The sequence below is a fragment of the Varanus komodoensis genome, unplaced genomic scaffold (genome assembly GCF_004798865.1).
Source record: "Varanus komodoensis strain SLA01 unplaced genomic scaffold, ASM479886v1 scaffold44_3, whole genome shotgun sequence".
Taxonomy (NCBI): Eukaryota; Metazoa; Chordata; class Lepidosauria; order Squamata; family Varanidae; genus Varanus; species Varanus komodoensis.
The window spans coordinates 5,226,241-5,244,206 of NW_025336010.1; the positions used below are offsets into that span (position 1 = coordinate 5,226,241).

The 17,966-nt window shown below is 38.2% G+C and overlaps 1 protein-coding gene across 1 annotated transcript in view; it reads left to right on the forward strand.

Moving 5' to 3' along the window:
• The first annotated feature begins 763 nt into the window (after window positions 1–763).
• LOC123030368 (ran-binding protein 17-like) overlaps window positions 764–17,966 on the forward strand; it is an 86,321-nt gene continuing 69,118 nt past the window's right edge. Inside the window, exons 1-4 of the mRNA XM_044444236.1 lie at window positions 764–821; window positions 910–1,018; window positions 7,413–7,516; window positions 15,416–15,504. Coding sequence (XP_044300171.1) covers window positions 804–821; window positions 910–1,018; window positions 7,413–7,516; window positions 15,416–15,504 — 320 coding nt within the window. The 5' untranslated portion in view covers window positions 764–803. The remainder of the gene's footprint in view (window positions 822–909; window positions 1,019–7,412; window positions 7,517–15,415; window positions 15,505–17,966) is intronic.

Genomic DNA, 17,966 nt, shown 5'->3' on the forward strand with positions numbered 1-17,966 from the left:
CAAATGCATACTTCGATGCAGGAGTTATTGCTCTATTTGATATACAGCTTAGATAATAATAAACAGAATGATGTGGAATAATTCCAGGGTTTATCTGTAATTCCTTTCCTTCCTATTTTGGCAATAGTAAAAAAGGAAGTGATAATAAGGTGAAGTGTGATGGTGTGGAATCTGTTAGAGGTAAGTTGAACTTAAGATCTTGTTCAAAGGCCCATGTACATACGCATAATATGAACAGGGCGGTACTATCAGATCCTACAGTTTTGAACACCTGTTGTCAGCAGTGGTTGAGAGGTTTTTTGAATATGGAAACCTCTCCCTGACCCCTCAGTATTGGAGTACCACTTGCAGAGATGACAGCGTTGACCTTGAAATGTACTCAACAATGTTAGTAGAAAATTACAGGTCTCCTAAAATGTCAATAATTTTTGACAGTTACTATGACATATATCCTCTTATAAAAATTTTGGTGACTCTCAAAACTGTTGTATGTAATTAGCTGCTGGTTATTCTGTTTGTACCAGATCTATTTTCAGTTCACAAGTTATTACAGTGTTGCACTAGCTATATCAGTACTTTTAATATTTTAAAGGTTTTTCTTATTAGAATTATTAGATATTCAGTTGTATTTTTTCATAAAATATTGTTATGCAATACTTTAGCTAATTTTTAAAAACCTTTACATTTTAGTTTGTATATATTTTTTTAAATCTCTGACCATGAGAATGAAAATGTTGTTTTCCTTAACCTCAAGTACTTATATTCTCTTAAAAAAGCTTGTGAAGATAGATGCTGTCAAATTCATGCTGCAGAATCATACGGTAGGTCTCTCAAATTTATTTTCAATATTTCAAAAATCACTAACTTTAAAAATTATTAATTGGTCTGTTCTTTTTTCTTTTCTGCCAGAGTAAACATTTTCCTTTCTTGGGTGTCAATGATAATTATGGGCTGAGTGACCTTAGGTGCAGAACAACTTTCTATACTGCCCTTACACGTCTCCTTATGGTAGAGCTGGGTAAGAAGTTGCTTATGATCTTCCTTCACTATCTTCCTGAAATTAGAAGGTTTTCAAACAATGTTATTCAATTAATGATACTGGTACTTAAATCAAAATATTTCTATGGGAGACCACACTGAAAGCATTTTATGACCACATTTAAATCTAATGTGATGAATTTCCCATTCAGAAGATATTTCCTTATCACAGAAGGGCTATTTTCTATCTCATGCTAGAATGTTGTGTGGGTAAAGTAAAAATTAATGTTAACACTTATGCAAGCAAGAGAATGAGAATTGTCATGTGGAATGAACATGAACCCTTATTTACATGAACCCTTAAAGCACCCTATATGCAGAGCTCATTAATGACTCTTTTCATCCCACACACTCTTCTCTGGATCCATCCCAATTTATTTACCTGTTGGTTTGGTTTTAGTGTAAATATGCTTACCAGGAACTAAATTTCAAGATTGATTTGCAAGAAATGTTTGGGATTAGGTGGGCAGATTTCAGGCATGTAGTAACTACTTTGCTTTTTACCAGAACCTTGAGATGGAAGAAAAAGCCAACACTGCATACATATATGTAAATTTAAGTAATTTTGACCCCAGGAATTTATTTACTGCATCAGAACTGAACAACATTCATAGTCTTTCAGTAGCACAAAATAGCACAAAAATCTACTAATAGGTTCCCGATGCTTTCTTTATTTCTACAGTATAATTTAGGGCAGGAGAGGAGAAATTTATTACTCCTATTATAAGCAATGAGGAGTCAGTCATCTGTGGCAATCCAGTACAAATATCATCCAGAGATCTGTCAGTAGATCCAGAACTATTTTCTGCTCATTCTATTATTATTAGACCATGATTATTGATTATTAGACCATGAGACTTGGGCACAGGATTAACCTCTTTTCCACATATGTTGCTACTTTTGTTTCAAATGTTCTATACTAAGAGTGTAAACTTGGATTTGGAGTGTACATAATTTTATTGGTCTAGGTTGCACCAAAGATCTGTGATGCCACAGTATTTCAAGCTAAAGCTAATTAAATTTCAAACTTTCTCTACAAAGTAGAACTATCTTCTAGAGTAGAGCAAGAATAAAGTTGGCATGTAAACTACCAATACAGTGCTGATGCTTATTAGAATCCTGCAAGGGTCTGCTGTCTTTGTCAACTGTGTTACTGTTAGAATGCATTGTAAATATTTATACAAACACAGTTGTTAAAATGTAATTGCTTGGAGAGAAGGAAATCAAAGGGTTCTTATATGTAAAAAGAAACTTGAATGTAAGATTTTTATTTATTTGTATAGTTTTGATAGCAGTAACAGAATCAGAATATTGTGAAAATAATTGCAGCAACCTACTGATTAAAGATAGTCATCAATCCAGGTGATGAGAATTATCAACACCACAATGCTAAATAACATATTTGATAGAGCAATCGAATATTGTATAAAGTTGTGTAAATACTTAAGAACAAAAGTAAAGTGAAGATTTACTGAAGTGAAGTGAAGAGCTAAAGTGAGTGTTCACATGTCTGGCATTTGTATATACATATTTGGGTATGGTGGGGACAGTAGTCTAATTTCAAGTGTCTTCTTGGTTTTCACCTGGAATTCGCAATACAGCGGTTCGTGTGGCTGTCTGATTGGCTTTCTGGTGTTGTGCGCAAGCATGGTGGCAAAGTGCCCAAATGCGCATGAACCAGATTATAGCTTTGATGGGAATGCAAGCTCAGTCAGTGAAGTCCAGAGGTTTCAGAGTGCTTGCCCCCAAGTAACAGGGGTATAAAGAGGAGGAAGACTAGGGGATGTCAGAGAGGATTCAACACTTCACTCTGTGTGAACTCAGAGCTGGGCAACAATAAAGTCCTGTGAAAGGAAGCACTGGAGCAGTGTGTTTACTTGGGAGGAGGACCATCCCTCAGGATACCTGGCACCATGCAAAGCCTTTTTAATTTCTCCAGGCATCTATTACTTTTATGCGGCTTTAATTTAAAAAAATAATCCTCCTATTTACTTTTTATGTTGTTATTCTTTAATTGCTGTTTTTATAGTGTTTAATGTAATTCTGGAGGCTAAATTGTTTTGTAAATGCATGTGTCGATGGGTAAAATATCAATATATAGAATATGTAGATACAGATAACATGAAAAAGGATGTGCAGGTGAGGGGAGTGGAACCCTTCTCCACTTTGCATCCTTCCCTGCATTCTTCTACCTGAACTCCTTTTTCCTAAGCCAGAAGAGAGGTGCCTGAAATGATAGAGCTGATGGAGAAGGAAAGGCAAAGGAGAAGGGAAGGCTCAATTCTCCTCACCTATGCACTTCTCCTGATGAAACAGTTAGACCCTGCCTCAGGCTTCATATATAAAAGGGGCAGAAGTGAATAAAAATTGCTGCCTGTGTCACATCTACGTTGCCACTTCCTGATCTTACAACTATCTTGAGAAGAATTGGGGTTAGTCCCTCACCCAGTGAAGCACTCATAGTCACCTCCAGATCTACCAGGAGTGCAGAACCCATACACTCCTGGTAGATCATAATAACCCGTGATGACCAAGGGTCTGCTGTGGAACTAATAAGCCAAAAGTGAATCTGACAATCTGAGCCATTGTATCTATGGCTCCTCAGACCAATTTTTAAAGGAAGGAATAACTGGATTGAGTTGAAAGTACCCCCTGTAAATGCATCACAGTAGTTTGACCACCACACCATTTTTGTGTGAGTAGAAGAACATGGATGCATCACATTCCACGAGACTTTCCCATGCAACACGAATTGAGCAGAACCCTTTTTTGCTGCTGCTGTCAGATTTCATATGGACTCAATGCCATTTTTGCTCAGATAGGGCTTTATTTTTCCCCTACTTACATGCTTGTGTTGTTCCTAATGTCTCAACATCCTTCAGTTATAGATATGCCAACAGATAGTCTGCCTCGGAATCAGAATGGAAGGAATCATAGTAGTTACTGTATCAGTAGCCAAAATCAGCTTCTTGTTCTAGTGGCCAGTCAGGTCATCATCAAGGCAACCATGGCTACCATAAATCTTCCAAAGCATTCTGTTCAGCATCTTCAAATCTGGACCATTATTTGGCTGTGTGCCGCCACCCCCCCCCCCCACCACTATTCTTTGGCAAAGGATATATGTGATGACAATCTACACCTCTGTAGTAATGGTCTAATCATGAGAGTAAGAACAGCAACACCATACTCAAACTGTCAATATCTGGGCCAGTGTGATACACTGAACCCAATATATCATATGTCACATAATTGCATCTTGAAATAGCAAAATGTTTGTTATGAGAAACATGATGCTTTGAGCCACACTCTTTGAGATGGCCTCAGTGTGAAATTTCTGTAAAGAGACACATAAAGGCTGGAGCTTAAATAAGGCAAAAATTCCTTGATCCTTGATAAGACATGTGTGTTCAAATCTGACTCCAAAGGTTGCCTCCAGAGGGAATTGTATTCTTTCAGATAGATGTAACCTCATTTCTCCAGATGCCATCTCATGTTTGCTGCTGCCCTCAGTCTTTAATTAATATTAGCATATTAAAACTACCATTTTAAAGGCCACATTAGCTACTTTCTGAAAAGCCCAGGAAGTGGGGCCAGAACAAGGTAGGACAAAAGTCCAGCAACATCAATCATGTCCCAGTTTTGCATTTGTATCCCCCTTTGGAACATGTACCTTTTGGTATATTTTGGAGAGAGCAAAATTGTTTATTTCAATCATATACTCTGGTAGGAAATGCCCATGGAAAGCTATAGCAACACTAGAATGATTGCTTAAACGATAGGAAGTGCAAGGCCACAGGCAGTGTGAATGAACTTTAAAAGGTATTTGTTTCTATGCTGCACTCTTGGAAGAACAATGAGATGGATCAAGTACAGTAGGCCAAAGAGAATGCTTAGGGGAATGCTAAAAGGGAAAATGTGTGCTAAAGCCAATATATAGAAACAGAAAAGCAGCAAAGAGGGACCCAAGGGGCATAAATGGAATGACATGGGCAGTGGTGCTCTGGGCTGGAAAAGGAAGCATGTCACCTGGAATGACATTCAGTTGTCATTATTTGGCATAGTGCAACACTCTCAAGTGGGAAAATAGCATGTGGATTATGTTCCTGTTTCTTGCCAGAGAATGAAAAGGGGATGATTGAGAGCGGAATTTGACACAGGGCGGGGCTTGTAATTCAGTGGTACAGTGCATGCTTATCCCACAGAAGAGGCCAAAGAGTTAACTGGAGATTAAAAGGCCCAGCTGATGAAGCTGAAGGAGCCTCCTGCTGCATTCTGAGAGAGTTGTGGCCAGTCAGAGTAGTAGACAATGCTAGACTGGATATGAATCCATTGGTTAATTGCGGATGAGGCCAGTGCCGAGTTCATGTTGTGGTCTGTGGAATGGCAGTTCAGTGGATTAATGGTCACTAAAGAGAAATATTGGAGGCCGGCCTGCCATGACAAGTGCCAGGCACAGCTCTGTGACCATCAAACGCTAGCCCTGCTTGGAGCGCAGTGGAGCTGTGGAGAGAAACCATCATGCTGAAGTAATGCAGAAAATACTTTGGGTTTTATCATATACAATTAAATAATATTAACATCTTAAACATAGCTAGTGTTGATTTTTTTATACTAAACAAGTGGAAGGAGAATTTACTGAAGGGTACCCATTACATTTGATGCATTTTCCCTGTCTGGAGAAATGTACCCATTTGCATTACTTTTTTACTCAAACAATCCTAGTTCCCCGTTCCTTTTTGCTCTTAGCAGTTACCCAAACAATCTACTTCATGTACTTTGTTCTACTGATATCCTGCTAGGTCTAGTTCCAGATAGTTCTCTTCGATCAGTGTTGTTCTTAATATTCCTAAATCCTCTTCTGACTACCTCAACCATCTTTGTCCGTAACACTTCTCTACATTTCGTAGAATGTGCAGTTCTCCTAGTTCTCTAAATCTAGGACATAAAACAAGACTACCCTTCTAAACTTCACTTCCTTGCAGGAATGTTGTTGTGTGGTAAGTTGTTCTGCTCTTAAAAGCCAGAGAGGATCCTGTTGTTAGCCTCCCATGTTTGATTTGATATGTCAGGGAACAACTGTACAGGTGGACTAACCTAGCTTGGGAACTAGGTAGGGTCACATGGGTATCATGCCTTCCAAAGGGTCCTGCTCTGGAGTAGCCTCCTAAAATTGCAGTATACTGCTACTTTAAGGGAAAAACCTGTCAACAGATGTGATTTATTTATTTATTTATTTTTCAAGTAAATCTCTTAGGACCAAAAGTGTGTGTGCTGATCTTTTCCTGAAATAGCCTGTTCTTTGGTTCTTTTTTTAAAGTGAGTTGCATTGATATAATAGTAAATATGTTTTTCTCTGGTACCACCAAAAATGAGAGACTTGCCTATAATGGACAATGTTTTAATAAACACAGGAATGTGACTAATGTATCTGTGAATACAGTGGTACCTCGTTTCACGAACTAAATTCGTTCTATGATTCTGATCGCAAACCAAATTGGTCACGAACTGAGTCAAATTTTTCCGTAAGGTTCAATGTATATAAGGTTACTCTGTTCTGCACCATATGTAATTTTTTCTAACCACAAAAATATGAAACACAGTACAGTACATTATGAAGAGAGAAAACACTAACCTTGCTTGAGGCGACGACTGGCATGGAGGACAGGAAGGTGGGTGGGGAGGAGGTTATTGTTTGGAGGGAGAGTCTGCGACCACGATCTTGACTAGAGGAAGCTGCCACCATGTGTCAGAGTGGGAAAGATGGCCGCGTTCGTGTTTCTACAAACATAAACACGGCCACCTTCCCCGCTCAAACACGCTCTGACACATACTTGCGCTATGGGGAAGATGGCCACAATCATGTAACTCACCCGATGCAGAGTTTGTGAACAGAAGCAAAACTTTGCCAGACTTTCTGTTCGTGAACAGAAGCATTTGTGAACCAAGGTATTACTGTACAGGGTAAGTGTGTAGCCAGACATTGCTTGTATTTGTGCTCAGTTGTAAATAGTCGTGAGAAGTAGGGCTCTACAGTACTATTGTTGTAGCCTGGAGTGCTTCTTTTAGGGTTCTAGCTACTCTTTTCAGCTCCTAATTCCACTCCCCATTTTTCTTCCCTGTCCCAACAATCTACATTGGGACACTGGGGATGGGTTGGAATGGGGGCTGTAAACACACTGCAGCCCAGTCTCAGCAACACGAACATCTTTTAATTCTGTATTTATCTCAAAATGAAAGGCTGCTTTAGATTTTATGTTGAGGTTTGCATAGGTAAGTAGAATGCTTGGGTTTTGTTTACTTATTTAACCTAGTGACTGTTATGCCTGATTCACAACACTGTGTTCTGTTTGTCTTCCCAATTCCTTTTTCTACAGGAGAAGATGAGGATGAGTTTGAAAACTTCATGCTTCCACTGACAGTTTCATTTGAAACTTTAGCCCAGATATTTAACAGTAGTTTTAAGCAAGAGGAAGCAAAGGTAGGTACTTTGGATAGTAGAGGGAAATTCGGATCATTTTTTTTTTTTAAGGTGGTGTGCACAGTCTTGCCCAAAAAATAAATAAACCGCTACCTTTAAGTTACATTGACTTAAATGGAAACAAATTAAGTGTAAGCTTAAGTCTGAATTCTCAGCAAGATTGATTGAACACTGCCTTGTATATAATTTATTTAAGATTTTTGGAATGTTAGGGTACATTCCCAAATGTAAAGGCATGTCATTAAATCTGTGTGGACAAGGCACTGACGTAAAAAGAGGACAGCATAGAGTGGGCTTCTTGCATTGTGCCTCACTTTCCATATTTGTGGGACCCCTTGCTTCTGTGTTCCTTCCTGCATGGTGTTGAGTGATTTAGGGTTTGTATACATTAAGTTTATTCCTAGCCTATACTGCATGGATATGGCGTACCATTGATTCCCGTCCTCCCCCGCACCCCATGTTGAAAGCTTTGCAAATAAAATAGAACTAGATATGACACCATTCATGTGATTGCTATCAAAAATCATCAGTGTGCTGCCAGTTCCCTCATGTCTCCCCATAACAGTTAGTAAAGGAAATTGTGATGTCATTGCTACATAAGTTTATTTCCCTTCCATCCATTTGCAGCCAATAATGCTAAGCAGGATTGGAAATGTAATGTCAGATCAAAGATTTTGATTACTTAACGGGAAGGAGGAATTAGAGACAGGGTCACATTCCGTTCCATCCTCTCATGAGAACTTTTGAATGAAAGATCAGTGTCTAATTGTTTTGAAATTTCGTCTTTGTATTAAATGCTTGGAGGTTTTTTCCTGTGTTGGTGCTTTTCAGTTCGTTTATTTTGTGTATTTATTTGTTGAGCATGTGTGATTTTCCAGAGGTGCAGATGTATACTAGGTAAAAACACTGAATGCTTAGAACATCTCTTCCAAACAAGAATTTAATATATAAATCAGGAGTTTATTAAATGGCTGGGCATATATGTATAAATAGGAACTGGTCTTGAAGTATTGCATTCTTAAACCAAACAAAGTGATTAGGATAACTGATAGCTAAATAAGGTTTTTATGTGCCTGTGGGAGCCATATTAGGATTGATTTGACAAGTCAGTTCAGCTGTGGCAACAGTCATATTATCTAGCACAACATTATGTTTTATTAGTAAAATCCTTAAGTGTAGCAAGCTGTTTGTGTCAAAACAACAGTATATTTTAGGAGGAAAAGACTTACTAAGTGGAAACTGCATCATCAGGAATGAAACACATTAGCATAGCATTACATTAAATATATTGCCTTCTACTATTATGAACAAACAGTTAGCCATGCACTCTGGAGTGGCTATTTCAGATACATTGTGTAATATTGCTAGAAGCTCTATCAGTATTTTTTCTTTAGTATTTTAAAATGCAAGTGGAAACTCAGTAGTGTCACTGCTGTTTCCCCACTCCTCCCCTCGGTATTTCCAGAAGACACTGACTGCCATGTATGCAGCAAACCTCTGATGCTTCTTTGCCAGACATCATTCCCCTGTCCCACTTGTCAAGCTGATTACGAACTCAGGCAGAGGGCACTGCAGAAGAAGGCTGTGCAACAGGGCCAGCCCAAGAAATGTTTCTGCCTAAGGCGAAGGACAAGATGGCAGCCCTCCCCCATCCCATGTCTAGAAGCCAGCTGGACTGGCAGCTAAATCTTGTTTTGCCGCTGACAACAGGACAGTGTCCTCCACTGCACATGCAGAACAGCCTAGCATAGGGAGGGACATGGAAAGGCAGGCCACATAGCCTGCTGTTCCAGCGAAGAGGAATAGCCCCTGTGCTGCCTCTCTCCTTCTCACAAACCCTTCCGTATCTGCCGCCTGAGGCTCAGCTACCTAACGGCAGAGCTGGTCCTTTGTGAGGTAATTCATGGAAATGGTGCTCGCAGAAAAGGCCCCAAAGTCCCTTTACCTGGGCATAAGCTCTTGTGTGCACTTGAGCAGTCTTACAGAATCTGGCCAGAAATACTCATCAGAATACAAGTTTGCTTATTGTTATTTTTATTATTAGTTACTCCATGTGAACATTCTTCTTGAATTAGTGACTTTTGGCAAAAATATGAAAAGTATCATTTTAATGTATTAACTGCCTGGTAGATTTCAGGTGCTTTAGTAATTTAATAATATCAGTAGTATCCAGTTTTGATTAAAAATAGTAGCATGTTTTTAAACTGAACATTTGCTGATTATTTAGTAGAGCATGTTAGATACTAAAATATTTCCAAGTACGCTGTACCAATCACTGTTCTACGATGCAGTTTGAAGTTAAAAATATGATTTAAAGCGGAATTTAAGCTGTTTTGGTGAAAAATAGCTTCTTTCTGTCATTTGAGGACTTTGTCAGTACTGAAACCATTTTGCTCTTGCACTGTCTTGTTTGATAGAGAAACATTCTTACTGGGGAAATTTTTTAATGGAGTTCCAGTGTTATATCCCTAAACTAGCAAGTTCTTAATGACCCTGGAAAGTGATTGCTTTGATTACACTTTAACGGTATTTGCAAATAAAATCACAAGTAATTAAGGGGAAATCTCCAGGCTTTTGAGCAACTTTGATGCATGATAACTGCCTGATTCAGCTCCATCTAGAGTAATGCTGTGTAGACAAGAGCTACTGAGATCAATAGCAACATAATGATAGTGGCAGAATTAAGTGAGTAACCTGAGAACTGTGCCTTCAGAATGCGTGCAGCTGCCACAAGCCAGGGCCACACAGTGCACTCCTTGCTTCCGTCCTAAATGTTCATCAAAAGACGCCCTGCAGGAAAATGGAGTTAGATGCTCTTTATTGCTGATCGTGTCTCTTGCCACATTTATCAGGGAAATTGGATTAGCAGTTGGCAGCTGCAGGTAGACAAGGTTCTGCAGTGATTAAATATGCAGCTTGGCTGCATTTGTTGTGACAGACCTTTAGTAAATTCTACTGTAAGCACCATCTGTCTAATTTGTATAAAGGGAAACTTCATGCTCTAAGCCACTGCTAAAGAACTAAATTTGTTGCTTTATCATAAAGTAAACTTTTCCGCTACAATCTTTTAAACATAATTTATTAAGTTGAAGGGATTTTGTTTTGTTTTGTTTTTTCTGATGAATAAATAATACGTGGTAAAATGCTTTCAGGTACTCTTATTCTGAAGATACTGAAAACAAAAATAATACATTCTGTTCTTCAATAAAATGTTTAGTATTCCTGTCTGCAGGGAGGTGACACTGTTAAAATATCGCTTAAAAAATGGCCCGTGACTGCCAAACTCATTTAATTTGTGGCTTCTGCTAGGATTTTCTAATTGGCTTTTTATACATCTGAAATACGTAGTTGAAAAATAATTGCAGCAGGGCAGCTTACGCTTGTTGCAATACATCTGGAGTTGACAATCCTGTTCATAAAGCATATGTTCAGGTTTATTTTCCAGGAAATGCTAATCAAATACATAAGGACATTTTTGTGCCATGCCATTAGCTGGGTAGGGCAAATTCATAGTCACACGATGATTGCCAATTTTCTCACCACCACTCTCTTAAACCCCCAGATTGGGCTTGGAAATTTTGCTCGATAATATATTGGCTTTCTATACTTAACCCCAGTGGTACTTTGATATTATTTATGACATGATTAGTTTGATAGGAACAAATAAAGCGTTACATCCAAGGAAGAGGAGTGGTTAAGTAGCATCATGCTATGTATAGCTGGTTCACAGAAACTCAAAGCTCCTGAATTATTTAAAATCCTTGATTTTCAGCTTGCACACATTAAAAGTTTTCACACTAAGTGCCAAATGTTGCAAACAGCACTTTAACAGAATGATTTTGCTTTGATCCCTGTAGCAGTTCCTGAATAATTTATCACAGGTTATTGCCTTAATTCTGGAGAGGGATAGCGCAATAAAGGCAGATGAAAACACTCCAGTTGAAACACCTTGGGGCCTGCTCATTCCTCTGACATGGCTCTTTTGTTGGAACTATTTAGAGGTTATTAAGACGTGTCTGTAGAATTAAGAGTATGCTGTAAGGATGAAGACAGCCATCTTAATTCTAAAGACAAAGCACTATGACCCCTCACCTCTTTCGTGGCTGTTATTATATAGTAGAATTATGAGGGTAATATTATAGCTGCACCCAGAAGTACAACTATACAGTTAAAGGTCTGTCAGACTTCTCCATTATAAAATCCTGTTTTGGGGTGTCCGTCTGGCTCCAGTTGAACAAGTTTAGCAAATGTGGCATAAGCTGTCAGAGTACAAATTCAGTTTGTGTGACAGAGTACTTTTAGAAAGCCATGGCCATTTTATTTTTGAGAATTCAGTGAATAATAGGAAATGGACGAAAAGCCAGCAAAGTTCATTTTAAAGCAGCTTGTTGTCCTTTTTATTTGTAGTTGTAGGATAGACAATAGTAAATGAACACATGCGTATAAATCTGAGTTCTGGCCACTGAAATTCTCCCTGTACATTTTTCACATGTAGGCCTTATGCCACTGTGGTGTAGTATGTTCAGCAACACTTATTGTACATCTCAGGAACTGATGTATTTTGGTGGAACTAGTGAAGCCATCCTTGCTGCTACCACCCTTTATGAGAGACCCAGTAAAGCTATACTGTGAGAATGCTGAAGCCCTCTTCTGTATTTTTCCAAAGAACATGCTAGCCACACAGAATCTATATACTGAATTTGTAGCAGCTCTGAGAGTTTGTCATGGGCCAGTAAGTGGGTTATCAGTTTTTAAAGGAATAAGCACACTTGGCAGCCTTAACATACTTACAGGGTACTACACACTAGCAGAACCAGTGAGATTTCTCATTATGCTATGTATAAAAGGAGAACCTATATTTCATAGAGGTCTGAAGGGAAAGGGTAGGTTGTAAAGGATTTTGAATACTCTATGCAGGAAGCCACACTGAGGTGCCTGCCAGTGGAAGCTTGTAAGGAGCAGTGGACAGATTTGTCCTTGTCTGAACTATACCCCCGACTGACTTAATCACATTCAGTATGAATCATTAAGAATTAAACTAGCTCCCATCCCTGTAGCTTTACCCTTTCTATAGTATTGTGCTCAGAACTCTGCGTATGAATTTTGGTGTGATGAAAACTTTGGGTTCTAAGACCAAAGTTTTGGAGGAGCACAATGGACCGGAGACACCCACCAAATACCAGCATATTTTAGCTTAAAGGTGGGTTTTTTGGCCAGTAATTAGGCCTTAGGAGAGACATTCCAACCTCATAGAATGGGCAAAAACTGGGAAACCACCAAATGGCTGGTGATTAGAGGAAAGATGTAGTTCCAGGAAAGTGAATATGGCCTTTTAGGAAACCATAGAGGGCCAGATTTATCCCTTGTGCCTTAGGTTCTGCACTTTTGGACTAGGTAGAAAGAAGTAATATTTGAGATCTTTCCTTTTGGAAATTATACACATTGATATACTTTGCCATTGGAAATTATATACATTAGTAAAGGGAGTCGGCTCCTGGTAGTTACTGAATGACCAGCTGCCTTGGATGGCCATCTTAGATAGAAATGGTCAGTGGAAAAAATGTTTTCTGAAACATGATTGAGGGAGTTAGAATTATTCAGAGTATCACCTCCATTATGCTGAATGTGTGTCAGTGGCAATGATTCATCAATTGCTGCCCATCTGCCTGGGAAAAGCCTCTATGTGACAAGGCTGAGAGGTTTCATTGTAAGTCTATCCTTAGAAAGCAAGTTTTAGAAATAATCAGACTCAAAAAGCAATGCAATTATTCATTGTTTCTTTTAGATGATAAATGCTCGTAGTTGAACATGCCTTGCTCCCACAAAACCTTCACTGTGTTACTTATATTGAATGGGTGTTGCTGGTTAAAGAAGAGTAGCTTAATGTAGTTGGTAAAGTTGTAGAAATACCAGGCAAAATCAGGTTAATTTTTGTGTATGAAACAGCAACTCCTTATAGCAATGTATCTAGGAACCGAGTGTTTGGTAGTCACATATCCTTAGGCTGTAGGTCAGCTTTGCCAACTTGATGCCTTCTAAACATGTTAGACTACAACTACAGTCATCCCAAGACAATGTGAACATTGTGCTCTGAGCACAGTATTAGAAACAAATAAAAAAATTCTGTGCCAAGAGAGTGTGATTTTTTTAACAACCTGTATGACTTGTGCAAATTAAGCACATTTACTTGTATTTGATTGCTTTGCTTTATTCTGGTTCCAGTTGTCTTGAGGAAAAGCAGATATTACATAGAATGTGGATGGACTCCTCCTCAGCGGGTATCCTATTGTTGCTGCCCTCCCACCTAAGCTTTCAGAATTTCCGAAGGTGTTGGCCAAATGACTTCCAAGCATATTTTCACAGTCATAAAGACTAGAAATTTGGCAAAAACAAATCTATTATCCAGTGGCCTGATACTAAAATTTATACCATCTTTACACTTACTCAGCATACTGGAATATGCAGACTGTCCAAGGTATTCCAGATGTATGGCTGAGAATTAACTTTTACTTCCATCAAAATTATGCATCATCAAACTTCAAGTGAGATTTGGAATGGATTTGGTCTGGTCATCTCTCTCTTACTTGGAAGCTCTTGGTGTGCCTTCCTTTGGTGATTGCATGTTCTTCTAGCTTCTCCTCACCCCCCACAGCCCCCAGTCAGAAGTCTTTCTGGAGTTGTGCAATTGGCAAATCAAAGATGAGGAAAACAACATTAAGATCTAGAGTTGGAGAGCTACAACTATGTTCTATAGCTGTTCTACAGCTGCATTTGTATTTAGTCCCTCTGGCTGAGAAATCAGACAACTGGTGCTGAATTGAAACAATTACACTGATAATTGTGATGGTTTTGCTTGATTTCTGTAAAAAGCAAACTAAAAAAATGTGTTCTTCATTCTTGTGTGGCTTGCTACTTTCAGCATATGTAGATTTTCATATGTGACCAGCATAGGTGATGTAGGCTGGATACATGTCTCATTAAAGACCCAGTAGGGTGGTTGAGCATAACAGATGCCTCAAATTAACACTTACCTGTGCTGAATGTACTACAGGCAAAGTGTATGTATCTTATGATCTTCAACCCAGAAATTCTTACTTAATTTGATTGTTGCTTAATACCAGATTTATCATTCTGGTATTAAGGCTAACTATGATAGCAGTCAACTCCTGTTTGTTCACCTGTGCTGTCTAAAAATGAAATAGCCAAATTTGCCAGTTTAATTGATTATTTAAAAATCCTGCTTTGAAGGCACCCAAATGCCTTTGCATATGGTTTTAAGAAGTGTCTCCTAAACAGATTCAGCAGTTGTTTAATAAAAATCATTACTGGGTCAATATAAAAGAATTTTATATCATGAAATATTTTCAGTGAATTGAATTTTAATATATTAATATACTCAGTAACATTTATGGTTATGTGCTCCTGGTTTATATTCTGCAGTTACCTATGCTTGAAACGTACAAGTGAAACTGCTAAAGAGATTTGTTCAGATTACTTTTGAGTGATGACCAAGTTGGAAAAGTGACATCAGTGAAAATCCCTCAAGCCCGGTTAAAAAAAAAAGAGAAGGGAGGAATTGAAAAAAAGGGTTTATAATGGAAGTTATGTTCTCCTAAATGTATTGTCTGAACTTTAATTTATTATATGATCTCATATCTACTATGTCAAGCTAAACTAATTTTATTATTTTTATGGATACCTTTAGTAGACCAGTAAACATTTTATTAATATTAATATTTAAGTTGGAGACTTAAGCTCCAGTGTTCTTTAAGGGGGCAAGGGAAGACATTTACACTAATGAATTAAAATCAGATATTGTGCTCATTATTGGCTGATCATTACTCCATCTGCTCTTTGCTAACGTGAAAATCAATTACTGTGTCTCTTTCCCACTGACAGCGTATGTTGATCGGACTGGCAAGAGATCTTAGAGGGATTGCCTTTGCTCTGAACACAAAGACCAGCTACACCATGCTGTTTGACTGGATGTATCCTTATTACACTATGACAATACTGGCTCTGTGCACAGAGGGATACCAGGTCCCTTGCATTAGTTTAATAGTGTGGCACAGTGGGGAAGAGGAAACAAAGCTAAATGAACTAATGTGTAATCAGCTAAAATTACAGTACAGTTGCAATCATGCCATTAACTTGGGAAGGCAACATTTGGAGAGAGACCACAGAGAGGTCACTTTTGGGAGGGGCGAGGTTATTCTCCATTAATCTTTAAATATTCTCCTAAACCATTGTTACATAATTCTGTGGCCCTTTAATTTACAATGTGATATACTTCTGATTAGGTAAAATATAGATTGAACTCCACTTCAGGTAATCCATTGCAAGAATCATTTTTAATTTTTTTCTGATATTTAACATGCCACTGTGCAAGTCATCCTGAGATTTGTTGCATTATTTTATAAATACTTCAGGCTTCTTCCAATTGTGTGGATTCTCTGTTTCACTGTACAAGAAATACAAATGTTGGATAATTGCTTCTGAATTTGAAAGAGCAGAAGTGCATAGGTTGAGCAGCTTGAATTCTAAGTTGGGTTTAAATGTATGTGGGTCTCAAGAGTAAAAAGTAATATGCCTTCCTAGAATCCTCCAAGCTGTCCACCTTACTGAAATCAACAAAGCTCATTTTAGAGAGCACTTGAGATACCAGATATCTGGATCTCAAGTTTAGCATGGTCTTCAAAGGGTAGGATTAGGGTCAGTTATTGCAAACTGTTCTGCCCAAGGAGGATTTGTGTTTCACTGAAGTCACCTCAGGCAGTTTAGGACTTCAGCATTTTTAAGGGGATCTAGTTGCTAATATTCATAAATAATGCTTAAATTGGCTTTTGTCTTTCCCTTCTATTTTTTAAACTTTTCTTAACATTAGAATTTAATTTACATAGAAAACTGATTTATCTCCTTTATTTCAAAAATATTTCTTACAGTGTGCAAATTAAAAACAGGAAATATCAAATCAGTATGTAGAATTATTCAACAGCAATAAATAAAAAGAAAGCAAGCGGCAAAGCAGCAGTTGTTAAGCATAGCATGCATGTTCTGTATAAAGATGGCTCACTTCTACTTTTTGTCTGAACATGAAGAATATATCAGACCAAAAAGTTTTCTTAGAATCACTTCTGGTAACCTCCTTAGATTTCCTTCAGATTTGAAAAAACAGCCTTGATTGTTTCTTCTGTCCACTAGATGGCAAACATGAGCAAAATTTATAACATCTTTGACTTGGTCTTTGACCTAGGAATCATTATATTTTATATATTATAACCATTCTTGGGTATGTTTAGAAGTGAATAGCCAAGCAAGCAGAATAGTAATGTTATCCAGCAAAATAGGATTGTTTGTAGCAGGCTTGCTTATACTAATTGGGTTTCCGTAACAAATCAGACTCCTTGGAAAAAGGCCAAAGGCTTTTCATAATTGTATTGACAAGAAAATGAATATGATAAATGGTGTTCATTCAGTTGAGAAAAGATTTATAGTTTTTCCCTCTGGGCAAGGGATGAAGAGCAAATATGTGCAATAATAGAAAAATCTGTTACAAAGTTGTTATTTGATCTCTCATAACGCTTTATTAAAATATCTCCAAATCTTTTAAAGGCATTTCTGGTGGTAAGGTATAGGCTGCTCTTGGCATATTGTGCTAAGGAAAGGTATATAGGATATGGAAATAAAAATATCATGAATATGAAAGTCATTCATTTCCCCTGAAATATTGATATGTCAAGCTGTCACTGATTCGAGTGTTACATTTTGGAAGTTGATTTGCCTTGTACAGTCAGCAGTAGGGTATACAGGGAGCACAGAGCATTCCTAAATATACAGAAGCAATGTTTTATCAAAGCTGTGCCACCAACCCTAAAAATCAAGATGCAGTCCTATTAACTGAGTTTTTTTTTAAAGTAAACAATGTAAGTTTTATGTATTTTTAAAAATTATGCCAAGAAACTGCATGTGCCTTGGCTACATCACAGGATCCGATTATTATTAGGGTTAATATAAATTGTGTTTATTTTAATGGATGTAAACGGAGCATAAGGCTATCAGTGACTACTGGTCATGATGGCTATATGGTGTTTCCAGTGTTGGAGGCAGTTTGCCTTTGCATACTAATGGTTGGGGAACACAAGCAGGAGGGGGCTGTTCAATTTTTGCCCTACTTCTGGGCTCTCCACAGGCAACAGGTTGGATGCTGTATGGACAGGATGCTGGAGCTGGCTTGCAGCAATTTCTCCCTGTCTATGCATGGAAAAAGGAAGCCTTGTGTTGGGAGAGCAAGCCTTACCACCAGAATATCACCCATCCCTAGAATGGGCATCATTTGCACCTTCCAAAGCTCCCCACAATTCATATCAGGCCTCCCAAAATGCAACTGCTCTGCATCCTTGGACAATAGCATTTCCTGCTGATGCATTTGAACTTCCTAACAGTTGCTTTC